Below are 19,541 nucleotides of genomic sequence, written 5' to 3' on the forward strand. Positions count from 1 at the left end.
GATTTAGATGTTACTGGGTGGTTTTTCACTGAGAGGATGGTGAGGAATTGGCATAGGCTGCCCAGAGAGACTGTGGAAGCCATGTCCCTAGAGATGCTCAAGGCCAGATTGGATGGAGCCCTGGGCAGCCTGGTTTAGTACTTGATCTAGCAGCTGGCAATCCTGTCTGCAGTAGGGAGGTTGGAACTTGATGATTCCTGAAATCCCCTCCATCTCAAACCATTTTGCCATTCTGTGAAGTCTCTGGTGTGAAATGGGAATTTATATTCCCTCCATGAAAGTTGAGTTGCAGCTCAAAGCAGCCATTTCCTGCACATGTTATTTTGCAAGCCATTGTTGTGGGATGTATGTCCTTTCATTCCCATCGCTTCTTCTAGAAGAGGGTGTGCCTGGGCCCTAGGCAAATCTGATTATACTTTGTCATGACAAGAGGTGACGGTATCAGTGTTGAAAGATTCAATGCATGATGATGTACTTTAAATTCTCTATACTAGCTTCCTTGTGAACTTCTGTTCAGTAAAATAACAATGCTGAATGGTGAGGCCCATTCATGGTGCCTGATTTAAACCATGAGGAATGGGAAATACTGCCACAAGCACTTGTTTCACAGACACGCAAGTCAGGGAGACATCATTTCTAATTTTTGTACGTATTTTGATATTACCAAGGCACAAGAATCTTAAATTCAGTAAAGGAATGAGACATAACCAACACCTCCAAGCTATAATTCTTCTCCAAACTCATAACATCTCCTGATGTTATGGACTATAATTTAGAGTAGTTCTAGGCACATACTGAATATTCTCTACAACTTCCAGTGAACGAATAAAAAGACCTTGTTTGCCAGGTCAAAGATCCACATTACCAAAAATCTCCTCTCTGTGTATGTTCAGTAAAAAGGGACTGAGGCAACAGGAGAAGAATCAAATACAAACATCCAGTGATCATTGTTGAGAGATTCTGTGACATGTGATTTTATCGTTTTTAATAGATGATGGCAAACCAAAACTATTATAGATGTTCATGAAATAATCTGACTCTGGGACGAATTTGCCATTTCATTATGCTGAAGGCATATCCATATAATCAGTAATTGCAGTGGTATAAAACCAATTTAATTAAGTGGAAAACTAGGCTTTTTTCACTTAAGAAGTTTGGAGATTGAGTTAAATCCATTTCTGTATTTGTGATTTCCATCAAAGTATCATTTCATTTCAGCTTTACATGTATGAGGAAAAATGAGAACTACAGACTACGGTTAGCACCGTAGCAGTGTACAAATGGAACTCAGGTTGATGCAAGAGAGAGCAGGATATTGCCTAACTGATTCCTGCCACATCCTCAGGAGATAAACCTTTAATCGTATTCTTCATTAGCATCAGCTGTGGAAAGAACAGCTCATGCTAAAGATTACTGACTAAATGTAGTTAGTGGGAGAAATTAGGAATTGAAAGAAATAGGAAATCCCTCAAATTAATCTTTGAAATAGATGGAGTTCATCTCTCCTCTCTCTCGTACTGGGATAATTCAAGAATAATTCCATTTCAGTGACTTATATATACTAGCATAATTGGAGAAGAAATTGAGCTTGCCTGCACTGCCAGGATTTTAAAAGATTTACATTTTTAGGCAGAATTATTTGCCTTTAAAATTTGCATTAATACATTCAGCGGAAGAATACAGATATCCTTCAGTCCCAGATGTAGTCTTCGTGCCATTCAATACCAGTTCAATGCAGTTTGCTACTGCATTAGTATTTGCAGTTTAAAGACAACAGGGTAACGCATGTTAAGTGATCAGTGAACCTCTGAAACTTACTTTGTTTTATGTTGTTGTTTTTACAGCACTAAATTCTTGCTTGAAGATTAAAATATCAAGCTGGTCATCTGTTTGCAGGCAGAGTGGAATTTGTATTAATTTGAAGTTCTCTCTTCTGTTGTTTTTATGTGTTTTTTGTTTGGTTGGTTGGTTTTGTTTTTGTTTGTTTGTTTTCAGACTTTCCACATCCATTGTTCATATTCAGGCAGGTTTTTCATCTGTACTTATGCTGTCCGTGCATATGCATTGACTGAAGTGTTTTTATTCACACCTTGTGTCATGTTTGCTTTCTGCTGATTCACTTCTACATGCAACTTATTGTTTTTCTTGTTAGATTAGTAAGAAAGTATGTTCCATCGTTAATTGAGAAGCATCATGCCCTATAGTATTCAAAGCAAGGAGGAGTGTGCAAGGTTTTTATTTTTTTTTTCCTTCTCAGTTAGTTGTATACCTCAGGAGACCTTAACTGAGGAGGATAATACAGGAGGCATGCTGAAGTAAGCATGTATTATTTCACTCTTATTTGCTATTAGAAGATTAATGCACTGTCATTACCATGGACACTAGAATCTGAGTGAGTATTGTTGGTGAATGTCCACCATTTTATGAAAGCAGGTTGCTGTTGGTGACAGCTTTAGTGTGAGCCATCTTTGTATGCTTGGAAAATTTAGGACCTGTGCTTACTTGAGTTATCAGACTAATCCCTGCTATGAGTTACACTTTCATTCCTGTTCATGAAAAAAAAAAACAAAACAAATCCCCTGGGATATCTCAGTGTTCACATTAAACAAAAGGCATTTTCCTACTCCTCATCTTTATTCTTGAGAAACAATGTGATTCCTATATAGATAATATTTAGATCATTTGTTGAGAAGATTGTACATGCAAATGTGCACACTTCAGAGTATCTTTTCTCTGTAATGGCTAATACCATTAAAATCATTTCCCCATTTCTAAAATTCCTGGAATTTTTTGTTATTCTTGAAAGTGCTGGATTTAGAGATTTACTGAGGCTCATCCACACCCTGTTTTGAGCCTTTTTCCACCGTTGCGTTGTTTTCAACAGGAAGCAAGCTTTGAAATAAAAGAAAATCGTTTTCACAGATTAGTGCTGGAGAAAATGATCTACGCTGTAGGTAGCTTATATGGGTATAGAAGGTGTATCAGTGAGAGCAGAATGGTGGTCCAAATTTTGCAGAATCTGACACAGCTAGATTATTTCATGAGACCTCAGAGAGGCAGGTGCAGTCCTTCATGGCTGAGACAACATGTTCTTCAGATGAGATTTTCTCTTTCTTGTGAATGCATCATTGTATGTAGACTCGGGCCAGGCTCCTGTGCTGTGAGTAAGGAGGGCATGGGTCTTCAGGGCAGCTCAGTCAGACAAGTCCAGCAAGTAGCTGGACCTCTGATCTTCCACAGCTAACTGTGAGTGGTTTCAGCTTAAGCTGCAGCCAGACTAACTTCAGCGGCTGTGATGCACAAAATGCATACAGGCCAGGGTGCTTATGCTCAATTCCTAACCCATTCATTGGCATCATACAATAACTGTAGTACACACACTTGAAAATAGCTCTGTATTATGTGGTGAAAATTTTGAATGTAGCTCAGGTGGAGTTTGCAAGCTGAATATGTCAAGGGTAGATGGGGAGTTAGTGAGCAACATAGGGATAGAGGCTTGGAGAAAACTACATAAAAAGTCAAGGCAGGATATATTTCAGCTTTTCAAAAATGCAAGCAATTTAAAGCATTAGGAAATGAGTCAGGGCATTTGAGGGAACTCATCTTTCCCAGTACAGACCTTAATAACCACTTCAACAGTACTATTTACCTCCTGCATCTTCACTGGCAAGAGCTAATTGCAAGTGTAATTTCAGAATGAACCACTTGCGTCATTCTGAAAGTCAAGCCAGTCTGACTCTAAGTTATAAGCAGATTGCTGGCTTGGGTGCCCATGTGGTAGCATGGATGCCTATTTTCATTCTATAGTTCTCCGAACAGAATTAGGAAAGAGTTGCTACTTCCTCATCTGAGATGACCTGAAATGCAAGGAGAGGACTTTTTCACCAAAGAGGGGAAGGAAACAGTAACTGTCCAAGAGGAATATCTTCAATAGAAAAAGTGGGTAAAATATATGAAGGAGATTTGTTGTGGTTTTTTTTTTCAAAATGCTCTTCCCAGAAGTCCCAAATGAAAATTGGAAGGTTTTCAGCTCTAATTCTAGCTACATACTTCCACCCTATTCCCTCCTTTGCATTTCGTGGTTGTACGTACACCATTTACCATGTAGGTGTGTTTTCATTGTCATTTAAAAATGTATATAACATGCATGTAAGTTGAAGCCAATCTACCCAACATCACCACTTATCTGGTAATCACTTTGATTGCTTTCTTCTAAATAAAATTGTAAATTTTTCTGAAAAAGAAACAGAAATATTATCTCTGGAAGCCATTCAAAAGACAGTGCTTTTCTTGGAAAGAAATGTTAACTGTTCGTACAGGTTGATTTTTAAAGGCCATAAAATTTAATTGAGGAAAATTGAGTTTGGTTGGCAAGTCTCAGAAGATGCTCAGGTTTCCTTTGTGTTTTTTTTTTTTTTTTTTTTGGGGGGGGGGGGGGGGGGGAGTAGGAGTAGTTTTTTTCAGTTGCCAAAAAAATAGGAAGCTGTTTTCTTATCTTACTGCATAAGGTGGAAAACCAGGGGTCATTTGTATTTGGGCTCAGTAAGCTGAGAGCCAAGCTGTGCTTTGCCCTGTGCTGGTCTCTGTGCCATGAAGAGCTACATCAGATGGCACAAAGTGTGCTGAGGGCGGGAAATGTGCTGGCTTACTTGCAGTCTGCATGGGAAAGTATGGCCCTTAGAAAAAATGCACAGATAATAAAGCTACTATTGTATAATTTGTCCAAAATACTTGCTAAGGTTTCATAGAATCTTAGAGTCATTAAGGTTGGGAAAGACCTCTAAAATCATCCTCAGCACCGCATATGCGTGTTTTTTGAACACCTCTGGGGATGGTGATTCAACACACTCTTCTCAGCATCTCATTCCAATGCCTCACCACTCTTTCAAGAAGAATTGTTTCCTGATATCCACCCTGAACCTCCACTGGTGCAACTTGAGGCCATTCCCACTCATCCTATTGCTATATTCCCAGGAGAAGAGACTGACCAGCACCTCACTACAACCTCCTTTCAGGGAGTTCTGGAGGGCAATAAGATCTCCCTGAGCCTCGTCTTCAACAAACTGAAAAATCTCACTTTCTCCAGCCACTTCCCATATGACTTGTGTTCCAGTCCAATCACCAACTTCATTACCCTTCTCTGGACATGCTCCAGGCTTCAATGTCTTTCTTGTAGTGAGGAGCCCAAAACTGATCACAGTTCTCAAGTTATGGCCTTACCAGAGCTGGTTTCAGGAGCTGATCACCTCCCTGCTTCTGCTGGCTGCACTATTTCTCATATAAGCCAGGATGCCATTGGCCTTCTTGGAGCACTGCTGGCTTATATCTAATCCAGGGTCTATCAGCACCCCAGGTCCTTTTCTTCAGTGCAGTCTTCCTGCTACTCTGTTCTAAACCTGTAGTGTTGCCTGAGGTTGTTGTGACTAAAGAAACTGTGGAACCTGGCACTTGGTCTTGCTGAACATCACCCTACTGGCCTCAGCCCAGGTATCCAGCCTGTCCGGATCCCTCTGTAGTGCTTTCCTTTCTCTCAGACAAGTCAACACTTCCTCCCAGCTCAGTGCCGTTTGTTTGCTTACTGAGGATGCACTCAATACCATCATCCATATTGTCAATAAAGATATTAAACAGGACAGGCCCCAGTACCAACCCCAGGAGAGCACCACTTGTGACTGGTCACCATCTGGTTTTAGCCCCATTTGCTAGCACTCTCTTGGTCCAGCTCTTCAGCCAGTTCTTTACTCAGTGAAGAGCATACCTGTCCAAGCCATGGACTGTCAGCTTCCCCAGGAGAATACTGGGGGAGACAGTGTCAAAGGCTGTGCTTAAGTCTCGGTAGATTACGTCAGCAGCTTTTCCCTCATCTGCTGTGCTGGTCGCCCAGTCATAGGAGATGAGATTGATCAAACAGGATCTCTGTCTTTTGTGATCCCGTGCTGTATGGGCCTGATCTTCTGGTTGTCCTACAACTGCCGTGTGATCTCACTCAAGACAATCTGTTCCACCACCTTCCCTGGCACCAAAGTCAATCTGACAGGCCTGTAGTTTCCTAGATTGTCCTTATGATCATCTTTGTAGGTGGAAATCACATTAGCAAGCCTTGAATCTTCTGGGACTTCTCTGTTTTACCAGGAATGCTGGTAGTTTGTGGAAAGTGGGTTGGCAGTCACCTCCACCAGCTCCCTTGGATGAATCCGAACTGGCCCAAAGGACTTCTAGATGGAGTAGAAGGTCTCTAACTGTCTCCACCTGAACCATGGGGGGGACCTTATTCTGCTCCCCATCCCAGATTTCCACATCAAAGGGTAGAATACTCTGAGGATGACTGGTATCCTTTGCATCAGGAGGTATATTTTCCAGCACAAGAAAGTCTGAGTTGTGTTTCAGGTGTCAGACTGATCAGTACTTTATCAGCACTTGGTGATAAGTCTCCCCTGTTCTTTGATCTCCTTTAGGAAATAAATGAGGATGATTATTGTAGATTCCTGAAGAACAGAATTCAAAGCAGAGAGAGAGATATAATGCTATGACTTATCCAACCTTTCTGAAGTTCTTGAATGAGAGGTCACTTTTCCCTGTTCTTTTCCCCTGCCTCTGAAGATACTTAAGAAATCTCTTTAAGATGTGTGCATGCCCATACAGAGAGTTACAGATGTTAAATGGGATGTAAATAACTGCCAAAGCTGCCAGGAGCAGTTAGTTTGATTAATTGCTTCATTGTTTGTGGTTCTTGTATAAAAGAAAGCATGGTATGTAGTTTATCTATAAATCAAAATGTGTAAATCAAGGGCAGGGGGTTTTGTGAGCTTCTTTTGCTGTCTTGATGCTAAGGATCTATGTGCACAAACTTCATATTAGTTCTGAATGAATTTTGCCTGAATTAATTTGGTACAGCTGTAAATCAGTAAGGTCTTCAAAAGGTGAAGGTTTTATCAGTGAAAATTTGACTTGTTTTCTGGGATCAGGTATCTTTTGAAGGAGGTAATTCATGGACTTCATTGCAGTCCTCAAGCAGATGTTGGAGAGACCTTCAGGGAGTGGGGTTTAGTTCACCCTATAAGAAGATAATGTTCTTGCTGTAAGTGACACTGGTTGTATGAGGAAGAATAGAAGAATGTAAACAATGTAAAGCACCAAACTTGAAAAATGATGCTAGCTGTAAAATGCAGCATCCTGAAATGCTTTCCTTGTCTTGTTTTGCTCAACAGCTTGTCCACCAGGAACATACAAGCCTGACAGTTCACCAGGTGGAATAAGCACTTGTATCTCATGCCCTGATGGGAATCATACTTCTCCACCAGGAAGTACCTCCATTGAGGACTGCACGTGCCAGGAGGGATATCGTGCTGTAGGACAAACTTGTGAAGGTAAATGTTTCTGGCCATAAATTAAATTTAATTAAACAGTGCAGGGCTGGGACAGTTCCATTATTCCTCTTTGCACTAGAAAGACAAGTAAAATTGCATGCAGACTACCAAGATGCAAGTGGAGATGGAAATGAAAAATACTGCTTTCCTTCAGTAGACTTTTACACTCCAACTGGTGTCATAACTCTGTTGTGGTTGTTTAATTATTTAGTCGTTCACTGCCCTGAATTGAAGCCCCCTGAAAATGGTTACTTTGTCCAGAATGTCTGCAACAATTACTTCAATGCTGCCTGTGGGATCCGATGCAAAGCGGGATTTGATCTCGTGGGAAGCAGTATCCGGCTTTGTCAGCCAAATGGCCAGTGGTCTGGATCAGAGGCTACTTGCAGAGGTATGGATGTGTGCTTGCAAAGCCTTTTCCTGCAAGGTTAGTTTATTCTTAACGGTGGGTTACTCTGCTCATTGCATAGCAGGCTGTGCAGATCTGCGTCTATTATCTCTTAGGTGAAAGAATGTTCTAAATGCCAAGTTCCACCCAGTCATTGTGGCATCCTCCTTTCTGCTGGATGTGGGTGCATGATTTTCCTTTAACTGGGAAATTGTCTGAAAAGTGAGGGAAAGTCTGCCTTGAGATATTGTCTTGATAATGAGACAATTTCCTTTGGAGTGTTGGAAGGGTATATTTTTGCCTTTCTTGTCTCTCCATTGTCCTGAAGACTTCCCACTAAATACGTTAAGAAATCCTATGTTTACATGTGCTGGATCTGCTTGTCTCCATTCACACAGAGTATAAAGGGGAGTGAGATCAAAGCCACAGTTTATAGCTGTCTTGTTAATCCCAGGAGTACTTTACTGCATAAATTAGGAAAGGACATTGAAGGAAAATCCCTTGGCACTGCTTTGAATTTTGACATTAAACATTCCTCAGTTGCTAGCTAAAATCTGTTCTGCTATTGGAAAGCAGTTAATGCAGTTGTGTTTTGCAATTAACTGTGACCCATGAAAAAAAGCCCTACAAAGTATGTATTTAATCCAGAAAAATATGTTAGGAGAAAACACAGAGCAAGCAGAATATGCTTTTGTTGTTGTTTTCACTGACATTATGGAAATATTTCTTGATCCTGGAAAATGCCTAGTTGACAAGATTAGTTTGCATTTAAGACATGAAACCATGACCAGAATAACATGGGCTCAGCTCCCAGTTTTCACCAGGGGCATACTGAAATACCAAAGAAATGTGGGCACTGAAACACTGAGGAGAGAGGAGCACTGCAGTTACACAGCCTGCAGAAGAGATGACTAGATTTAACGGGTGATGGAAAGGAGTTGGGACCACCTTCCCTATAGGCATTGACATTGTTGACTACCTCCTCAGTGCTCATAAATCATGCCAGCTTCATCAGTAATAACCACAGCTTGGTAGTACTTGTTTCCTCTAGAAAGCCTTCCTTGGAAGCAATGAAAGAGAAAGTGTCTTCTGCATAAAGCATGTATGATTCAGCTGTTAAATGTCTTTCTTATTCACTGCAGTGCAGTTAGGATAGAGCTTATTAGAAAGCTGTTCAGAAGCTCTAATTGTCACTAGCAAGATGAAAGTCTTAAGATCTTTTTTTATTCTCTTGAGTGCACTTTGTGGTGAGTGCCTCAGAACATGTGTGTGCGTGAGGAGTAATACTTCCAAAGCGTGAACAGAAACAGTGGTAACAGAAAGATATGTCAGATATATGAGTGACTTTTTTTTTTTCTTTTTTTTTCATGTCCAGGGTACCTACATTCTGCTGCACTCAGGTGCCCCTATGGCTTTAACAAAAGACATAATTTCACAGTGTATTTAGCAGTGTTGAGGAGTTTATAGCTATTACCATTTGTGGTAATTTCATTTTAAAGAGTGCTTAAGGTATCTGCTTGTTCATTAGTTTGAGGGAGTATCGTGCTCTAATCAGTCCACATGCATGTCTGCTTGGAGGCACGTCCTGCCTCAGCAGTATAAACAGTAAACAACTACTGGGAAGAGGAGAGAAAGTTGCCAAGTTGGCTTACTTTCAATTGCATTTGGAGAGGATTTTGTGGTTTGCCTCCTACCAGGCAGCAGCAAGGATGGTTTTCTTGGTAAAATCTGCGTTCCAGTGGGACAGAGAAGTCATCCACAGCTCTGAAGTTGTACATCGTCGGAGCTTATCCACCGCCTGCAAGTCAACAGAGACTGTGGAAACAGTCCTAGGAAAACAGTTTAGGGAGCTGCAGCCTTCTTGACTATATTTTTGAGTGATCACAGTTTGCCCTGTGTATGTTTTACTCTCAGTAAAGGCTTTTGAAGATACTGACCAGCACCCATTGGCTTTGGCTGAGAACACTTTTCAGTGATACGTGTTTCCTGTAGGATTTGTGAAATCTTAGGGAAGAGAGGCTTGAATTACTGAGGAAAAAGATGCAGTAGGACCCCAGCAGGTATCTGGGTACATTTCAGCTTGCTGTCACCGTGACAACATGTATATGTCATCATCACATAATCTGTTCAGAAGTGGATCCAAATCCAGGCAGGATGTACGCTGAGAGGGCCACAAGGGAACCAAGTGAGAAGTGTCAGATACTGGCTGAAGAGGAGAAGGGCTGGAGGCAGTGCATAAGAACACAGTCTTATTAGAAGAACTTCAGGTGGTGAAACAAAGGAAATAAATTAAAGCATTACCAGCACTACTGATTTTATTATTATTGTCATCATCATCATCATCATCATCATCATCATCCACCTCTTCAGGGATTAATTTGCAGTGCTACAATGTGTTAAGGTGTAGCACCAGGATTCAGTAACAGAATAAGACAATCTGAGGATCATTTGTCATACCCCACTTCCTCCTCTGCACACATACCCTGCACAGTACAGCCTTCTCCTTGGCATGGTGCTGCTTGCAGTGTTTGAGAGCTGTGGCAGAAGAAAGGAGCAGGGCAGCAGCCAGGGCTGCTCTGCTGGGAGCCCCACACTGAGAGGTCTGTTTTGTCTCACCAACAGGCTAGGTTGTGCCTTTTTTTCTCTCATGGTCCTGTTGACCACGAGTGCCTTGTCTTTCTTCTTCCTCTCTCTCTCTTACTGTGAAGCATGTCCACTAGTCTGATGTGTGGACTCTGACACTTACTTGTGCCTGCATCAATAAACTGAGCAATGCCTGAACACATTCCCAAGCCCTGGAATGCAGTCATCTGCCTTATTAAGCTCTTAGCCTGTTCTGTGACATATCTTCAGTCCATACTAGACTGCCAGTTAGAAATTTCCCAAACTTTCAGACAATGGCTAAGGAATTAGAAACATCTGAAGACCCAAACTTTTCTATACAATTCCATTTGCATGCAGCCATGCCATCTTGAAGGCTTGCAGACCTTACTGTCACAAGTTACACAGTGCAAAGTGTCCAAAGGCTGGGAACTTTTCTGAGCACAATTGAAATACTAGCCTTATGTCAGAATTCAGGTCAGTGGTGTCTAACCTCATATGTGCTAGGACTCTCCTTCAAGAAAAGTAAGGCATTAATCCTTTAAAAAACCTAGCCTTCTTCTAGCCCTATTCTGTAAATCTGTTTCAACTACTGTAGTAAGTGTACCCAGTACTTGTCTAGTGCCATGAAACCTGAATGGGCTAGAGTTGCTCCCTGGATTCTCAGTGCTGCTGAGTGAAGTGATATTTTTTTTCTGTTTGCAGTTCGAACATGTCCCAAGCTTTGGGCTCCTGAGAATGGACACATTAACTGTTCAACAGCTGATATCTCCTATAAGACGGAATGTTTTGTGACCTGCAATGAAGGCTATAAACTAGAAGGAAATGCCAAACTGACGTGCCAGGGAACCTCACAGTGGGATTCAAAGGAGCCCAAGTGTGTGGGTAGGTATCTCATCACAGTCTGTTCATGTCAGAGTGCGTCCTTTCCTAACATCCTGTCATGAGAAACACTATCAATTTTAGTATCTGATGAGGCCTAGATGATAAGAATGAGAAATAGTTTATGAATACTGGTCATAAAGCTGGGGAAGAGCAAAAGGGTTTTTTAATGGAGTAAGTGGGCAAATTAACATTGAAATTCAGCACAGGCAGTCAGTAACTAAAGATGTTGGATCTGATGGTTCATTGGCCCATAATATGTTGTAGGAAACACACATCTTGTAAGCTTATAATACAGATTAAATGTGAACAGAGATTTGAGCTACCCTCTTAAAGCTAACAATGGTCTTCGACCAAAGACTAAAGTATGTTAGCCAGGCATTGCAAGTGCAAAGTAGAGTTGTGGCTGCTGTCACTTTTGCTTAGCTTATGGCTGGAAATAAGTTAAGAGACATTAGGAACCAAAAACCTCTATTGTGAGATCTCACCAACTGTGCAGCAGTAGTTATGTGAACATATATTGCTGTTCACTATGGTTTCTGTTACATACAGAAATAAAGGTTTGTAGGTTTCACAAGAAGCCATTTGAGACTACTGACAGGTACCTAACTCATGTAAACTGATCTGGTGCTGAATAAAGTTAGGGCAGAATACATATCATCTGGCACAGTTAAAATAGTGCCTTTCTGTTCACCTGAGGGCTTAAAAATATGAACTTTGCATGAGACAAGAATAAATTTATTAACTGTAGATATGTGTTTAAAAATTATCCGTAAGTATTAATTTGTCAGGAGAGTTCATTAAAAGATCCTAATCTTTCTTCTGAAGTTAGTGGGAAAACGTCAATTAACTTCAAAAGGGAGAGTCCCTGAAATCCTGTTGGAAGATTATAATTGGAAAATTAACTATATTCATCAGCTGAATTCATCCTTCCTAGCTTAGCATTTTGATTATTAAAATCCAGCTCTATCCTGTATCAGATTTCTTCACACCATGCAATTTTACTTCAATCTCTGGATTACCCTTGGCAATGGTTTATTTCTGCTGAGTCTGAAAATCCAGTGTGGAAGTTAGCTTTAGTTGTCCCAGAGGAAAAAGTGTGAGCTGGAAGCAGCTTCTGCCATCAAGCTTGCTGAGATTCTGGCCTAGTGCAGACTTGTGGCATTTCATTCTGGGGAGGATACAAATCATTAGACTCAAATTGCATATTCTCCTCAAGAACATCCTTTGTACATCATTTCTAACTACTATTTGTCATTTGCTAGATGAAAGACACCAGAAGTCCTTCCTTACTTAAGCGTATCTAATTGATGATTTATCCATTTCCATCTCTTATTTGAAAAATGAAGTGAGATTAAGTTCACTGTCTTATCTTGTAACATACTGCTTGGATCTCAGAGTGCAGTTGTGAATATTTTTCTGAATGCTGTTCAGTTTGAGTGGACAACACTGCGAAGTTTACTGTATTTTAAAGTTAGATCTGTAAGGCTGCACTACAACCATCTCCAGCCGTAACTGCCACTGTGCCACTGTGTCGTGACATAATCTGGGTTGTAACATAATTGTTTACAGGCACTCCTGTGAGGTCTGTTGTCATATGCTGCTAAGTGGAAGTTAGTGTAAGTTTGGCGATTGTGTGTGTTTTTAATTCACATGTTTTTCATGAAAAATACCATTTGCAAAGAGTTGCTTTTGCATAGGTTACATTACATTATAAATGGATCAAAACCAAAATATTTGCTAAAAGAGCATCCTATTTCTTGTCCAGCTTACAATACATATATATTTCCACAATCATATTCCGGTGTTTCCTTGCCCACTGGTGAAGGGTTGATGTCCAGCACATTAAAATTGATGATATTTACAAGATCCTGTTCTCCTTGGTTTGTTCAAACGTTCACGAATAAAGCTAAAAGTGCAGATGGCATCTACAGTGTTGATGCCATCTAGTGTTAAAAAAAATTAGTACTGCATAAGTCTAATTGCATTCAGCTGATTCTTTCCCTGAAATGTGTGTGTAAAGAAATGTGACTTGGTTGGTGGTCTTGTTTTTAGTTACTGTGTTGAAGCTCCTCTTAGAGTCAGAGAACATCCCAGGTGAGAAATGACCTAAAAAGATTGTATCACTCTGCTTCTCACAGAGCCCAAACCTCCTGTGTCAGCTTTATCAAATTGTGTATCTGAGCGCAGATAAAAAAACTTTCTTCTTCCCTAGTAAAAACTACCTTTAAAAGATTCCCTTGGGCTGGATACACCGCAGATTATCTGAACGTTTGACATTTCATTGTTTTGCTTTGCGGTGATCTTGCTGGTAGACTTGGAAGCATCTTTATCAGGAGGGTTGTTACCACTTAGCCAGAAAAGAAATTTTTCTATTTCTCATGCCTACACCTTTCACAGCCTTTTTTCTACTTGTTCCCTGGAAGTACCATGCATTGTGAAGTTTTAGTTTGTATTTCCAAAATTGTTTTTCCCTGTTTCTGATTCTTCTGGTTTCTGCTATTTGTGAGTGTCCTTCCTGTGTTGACCAGACAAAGGTTAGACTTTTTTTACTGATGGAGTTGATCTACTACATTTTATAGCCAGCAGCATCTGCTTGAAATGAGTGTGTTAACATTTAGAATCTCTTCAGCCTCTTGAAATATCTGTTCCAAAACTGCAGCCTGTTGCAATTATTAATTGCTTAGACCTTAAACAAATTTTCACTATTGGAAATTTTAAGGGCAGGAAATACTTAAAATTCTTTGAGTCTTTAAAATCTGTTTCAAGAAGAACCAGTTCTCAATGACTTGCTGCATATTTTGGAAGAGGAAAGAAAACGGATACTTAGTGTTTTAATGTGAATCACTTCTGTGTCATTAAACCATTGCTAAGAGATGAATAGCACTTTGCCTTCTGTAACTGGTGAGTTGTTCTTTGTATCTGTGTGTAGAGGCTCTTTCTTCAGTAACTAGCAGAAGAGTTACAGTTCTTCTAATTAGCTGTAGTTAATGGATCATTTTCTTTGTGTATTTGCTTGTTAATTGTCCTAAGAAAAATTACTGAAAGTCTGCCTAGCCAAATTAACATGATAAAGCTTTTTGCCCTTTGTTCATACTGAATGTTTGAAATAGAAATAACATTGTTTGCTTCACATGGTAAAAACAGCAGCTCAAAAACTGAATGAAGTTTTCGTGAAGTACCTGGTTTTGCAAACTGTATTTTTTGCAAATTTACACTTCAGTGCAAATGTTCTTCAGAATCTGTAATAAATGCTAGTAACAAAGTAGTTCAAAACCTTGATTTTAAGCCTTGAAGTAATCATCAGCCCTTCCTAACTTCCATGGAGGGATACTCAGCTGCCATTTATAGTCACCTTCAGTCTTTGCATCTGGGTGTACTTAAGACCAAGCCTAGTTTCATTCAATTTGAGGGTGCAGTGGGCAAAATCATATGCCATGTCCCTAATACTAAGTGAGGTCATGGCAGGGTTTCCTTTTCTGCCTCTCATTCTTATTTCTTGTAAAAGCTGTACAAAAAGGCAACAAATGCAAGCCTGTTACTTCTATCCAGCACTTAAGATCTGGAAAGCAATGGAATGCTTTCAAATGCATTCATGAAAGCTAAAGTTGTTTAAAAAAAAAATTGGGAGAGAGTAGAATATAGTGCAGCCACAGGAAAAGCAGTGTTTCTGTCACAGCAGAAAGCATGGGCATGAAGATCATAGAAGCAAAGAATCTTAGAATAGTTTATGCTGGAAAAGACCTTAAAGACCATCTAGATCAACCTGCCTGCAATGGACAGGGATACCTTCCTCTAGACCAGGTTACCCAGGGTCCCAAGCAATCTGGCCTTGACTGGGGCATCCACAGCTTCCCTGGGCAGCTATGCCAAGGTCTCATCACCCTCTGACTAAAGTGTTTCGTCCTTACATCTAAACTAAATCTCCCCTCTTTTACTTTAAAGCCATTACTGCTTGTCTTATTACTATACTTCCTGGTAAAGAGTTCCACTCATGCTTTCTTGTAGGCCCTTTCAGATGTTGAAAGGCTTTGGTGACATCTTCCTGGAGCCTTCTCTTCTCTGGGCTGTACAGCCTCAATTCTCTCAGCCTGTCTTCACGGGACAAGTGATCTGATCATCTCTGTGGCTGTCCTCTGGACTTGCTCTAACAGAACCTGATGTCCAGGGGGCTCATTCAGCACTAAAGTACAAAATCTGAGCATTTTCTGTTGTCTTTATGCACTCACCATGCATGTATACTCTTAAGAAGTCTGTGTATTTTATATTCCCTCTTAGATACCATATGACTTTATTTACGAATTTGTTTGAATATATATTTTTATGTAAGTCAGTTAAAATGTGTGCCTTTCTGGTCTCTTGTAGAAATGCATTGCCCCGTCTTCCAGAAACCAGCAGGTGTAACAATTCACCCTCCAAAATGTGGGCTGGAGCCAGCTGTTTCTGGGACTATGTGCCAGCTGAGCTGTCCCCGAGGATTCATCTTGTCTGGAGCTAGGGAAGAACTAAGGTGCATTTCATCTGGGAGATGGAGTGCAAACATCCAGGATGCTCTGTGTAAAGGTAGAGACCAGCACAAAGTCGATTCTGTGTATGCACACAGGACTAGAGGAAAGTACATAGGAAACAGATGAATAAAGACAGATTGGAACTGTGGAAGGCGTAATTAAGCAGTCTGTAAGAAGGATTGTCTGTACCACTATAGTTTGGCTCTCAGGTTTACTTGTAGTATGTAATACTGACATGAAATTCAGAGGTTGCTTGAGTGCTATCTTAGAGTTATCCATTGCTGGCAGCCTCTTAAGTCAATTGTTGGGAAGCTGCCTGCAGTGGCCTGATGTGAAGATAAATTTGAACTTTCAAAGTAAAAGTGAAAGGTCTTAGCTTAAAGATAGCCAGTGTGGAACCCACACACCTATTAAAACAGTTATTAGTAATGCTGCTTCTACTGGTTGAGCACAGATGTATGAAAGCCCTGTAGTCTGAGCAGACCTATAAGCCTGAGGTGATACACATGGTGTAGAAGTATGGTTCTTTTCAGTTGGTTCTGAACTGACAACAGCAGTAAACCTGCGCAAGGATAACAGCCACGTGAGTCAAAACCAAAACTGATTGACACTGTGCACCGTTTATAGGGGAGCAGAAGGTGGTTGTATGCATTTGAAGGATTCTGGTATGTTTGCCCACCTCTTCTGGAAATGTAAGGTTATTTATTCTTTTACATACATGCACAGTGAGTTGGAAGAAATTCAGCTTTGGATTAAAGGAGGTGCAACTGAAAGTGTGGTTGTGCTGGGAATGTGTTCTTCACTTCTTCATGAACCATTGTGCTCTCAGAATTAATGCTTCCACTCCGAATGGAGGCCCTTACCAGCCTCTGCATGAAAGAACAGTACAGAAAACAGCTATAGCAATCATCATGCCAAGTCAGTACAGAAACTGAGATGGGAACTTTTTCCTCTGCAGTGACCAGGGTGATTTTATCCTTTAAAGATATCATTTCCCACTATGTTATGTACCACATTGTTTTTCTGAATCTAGTAAAAATCTGTGCCAAACCACAGTTTTTAATATTTGATGGGATCCAAGCACAGTGCTACAAGCTAAGTGTTTGGATTAAGATAAAGTAGCATGGCTTGGGTTCAAGCTTTTAGATATTACCATGCATAAAAATCTAAAGAGAATCCAAGATCCTCTGAGTGTTATTCTTCCCTAGTAAAACTGAATATTTGCCTCCCAATTGCTTTCATTTTTGGTATTTTCTCTATTTTGCTGCCAAAATATTTGGCCAGTTCGCACTAGCCTTTTCCTTTCTGACTTATTTATTAGTCTTTCTGCAGAGTTTCACTTTTAAATGGAATTTGCCCCAGCCTGAGACTGTGGTCAGGGAAGTGTAATTCATAACTGGTAGTTATGAAAAGAGTGCACTTCTAGTAAAATTTTCATCAAAATGACTTCAGAGGAAGACAAAACCACTTGTATTTATTGCTTTGCACTCAATTACAGAAGTTTAATTGCCTGACTTATGTCTTTACTGGAACTATGTAGTAATAAAAATGTAACTGGTATCAGTCCCAAGTTGTTTTAAAGCCTCCTGGGCATGGATGAGTTCAGAGCCGAATGCCTTTGTCCTTGTCTCATGAGTCCAAAGGCCATTTATCAAAAGATAATACAGCTAAAAAATAACCCAAACACAAATGTTTTGAGAGGCCCTATGCCTGCGAGATCAAGAAGTACTTCGTCAGAGAAATGTGATACCTAAATGATGGTGGTGGTTACCAGTGTTATACCGCTAATACTTTCAAACCATGTTTCAAACCAAAACTTCAAACTTTGCTAAAGAACATTCCCAGTAACTGGTGCCAGAAATCTTGTTACTGCTTTTTGCAAGTCACCATGCTCCTGGGCATTTGAGATTGACTGTTTTCTTCTTCATAGAACATATGTCATGTCATAAATAATCTTTTGTAAGTCACTGATGACAGGTGTTTACATCTGCATGTGTCATATATGTGGGCAGCGAAGGGAAAAAAAAGCCACTGCTTCTTAATGACTAGATTTGTGTGATGAATAGGTGAATAATAAGAGAAAACAATTAATTCTGTCTTATTTATGTTTTGTTTCATGGTTGCATGTAGTAACTATCACTGTGCTAAGTGATGTTCAAAAATACAGCCAAAAGCTGTTTTTACCCCAGAATAATTTACTGTCTATGTATGAGTCTGCAGGCAAGAATGAAAAAAAGGGAGAGATGGAGACTTTGCAGAGATGTGTATGTATATTCCAGGAAGTGCCAAAAAAGCAGTACTTACATGCAGTCTAATCATTATAGTGGTTCTATTTCTTTAATACCATATATAAGAGTAGTTTTCATTTTTCTGGGCCAGATATTGAAGCTCCTCAGATCCAGTGTCCACAAAATATTGAGACTGAGACTCTGGAACATCAGAACTCTGCTAATATCAGCTGGCAGGTCCCAGTACCTGAGGATAACTCTGGAGATGAGGTAGGTTAAAATCTATGCATTTGACCAGATGCTGTCTTTTTATAGCTAGTTATTTCATATTAATTTTCTGAATCACTGGAGTTTATTTCTTCTGACAAGCTTGAGTAGAAGAAAAGGCTGCTGAAAAATTTTATATTGAGAATTCAGCATTTTCTGTCGTTTTTAAGGTCATGCAGTCACAGAACACTCTGCATGGTGTCTAAGCACATGAAATCTCATATATTTAATGTATGTAGTCTAAAGAAAGAATGTGCCCTTGTTTATAAAGCGGAGACAACTGCTTTAAAAATGATCTCTTAGAATGGAAAGAAGTTTAATAAATGCTTCTTAGAAGGAAGTAAATCAGTTCATCAATCTAAAAGGCTAGCAAAAGCAGACTGCAATAAGTAAAAATGTGCTTCAGCTTCCCACCCAAGAAAGAAAAATGTCGTTTTCCTATCCCATGCAATATTCAGACGTAGGCCTTTGGGTACTGCGTTTGTCAGAGGTCTGAAAATGTACATTACAAGGAAAATTTGCTCCAGAGCTTTTCATAAGAAGTAGTGTTACCTACTGGGTAACGATCAAATTACAGCAACTGACTGCATTGTCTTGAGTCAGAAGGAGAATGTGTATTCTCTGAATTTGCTGCAGGCATAAAGGAGCTTTTCACGTTGTGAGCAACATCAGTAAAAGAGTTTTAAATTCACACTTTTTGCTGCAACACAGCCTTGATCATATATTATTGCACTGCTGACACAGAGTCATTTGATGACCTGTAGAAATGAGGTGCCTTCACGCTCAGTTGTAGCAGATTTGTCAAAGCCACAGTTAAACTATTTTGCTGATGTGAAGCCAGATCTCTCAAAGAGAAGTTTCTTAACACAGCTCTGGTCCATACAAGAGAGCTGTGGTCCACATGTAGGTGTCATAAACTACAAATGCAGGTTTCTTTTGTGATGATAGGATGTTTCCATATGTCTGTATGTTATTGACATATGTAGATTAAAATTAGGTATTTGAGTGCTCATGATCCACAGCTGCCTTTTCCATACATTTCTCAGGTATTCTGCCCTTGCAGCTGGAGGTATGAAATGAAGACAAAGCAGTTTTGAGCTAGCATAGCTTGTATGCAGTGTAGTAGTGCAGACAGAAGTCAATCTGAGGTTGTTTTAATGCACAGCGCTGTAATGCAGCAGATCGGGATCCAAATCCTGACTGAGTAAACCCCTGTTGCTAAAAGTAATCGTAAGGAGGGGAAGACAGGCACTCTGTTGCAAAGTCCACCCTCATTATTTGAAGAGGCTACGAGCATCAA

The 19,541-nt window shown here is 40.1% G+C and overlaps 1 protein-coding gene across 1 annotated transcript in view; it reads left to right on the top strand.

The window, feature by feature from the left end:
- SVEP1 (sushi, von Willebrand factor type A, EGF and pentraxin domain containing 1) overlaps window positions 1–19,541 on the top strand; it is a 125,402-nt gene that overhangs the window by 40,137 nt on the left and 65,724 nt on the right. Inside the window, exons 4-8 of the mRNA XM_042882867.1 lie at window positions 7,209–7,367; window positions 7,579–7,758; window positions 11,062–11,241; window positions 15,604–15,801; window positions 18,126–18,244. Coding sequence (XP_042738801.1) covers window positions 7,209–7,367; window positions 7,579–7,758; window positions 11,062–11,241; window positions 15,604–15,801; window positions 18,126–18,244 — 836 coding nt within the window. The remainder of the gene's footprint in view (window positions 1–7,208; window positions 7,368–7,578; window positions 7,759–11,061; window positions 11,242–15,603; window positions 15,802–18,125; window positions 18,245–19,541) is intronic.

Source organism: Lagopus leucura, unplaced genomic scaffold (genome assembly GCF_019238085.1).
Source record: "Lagopus leucura isolate 7727_CA_CO unplaced genomic scaffold, USGS_WTPT01 Super-Scaffold_100036, whole genome shotgun sequence".
NCBI lineage: Eukaryota > Metazoa > Chordata > Aves > Galliformes > Phasianidae > Lagopus > Lagopus leucura.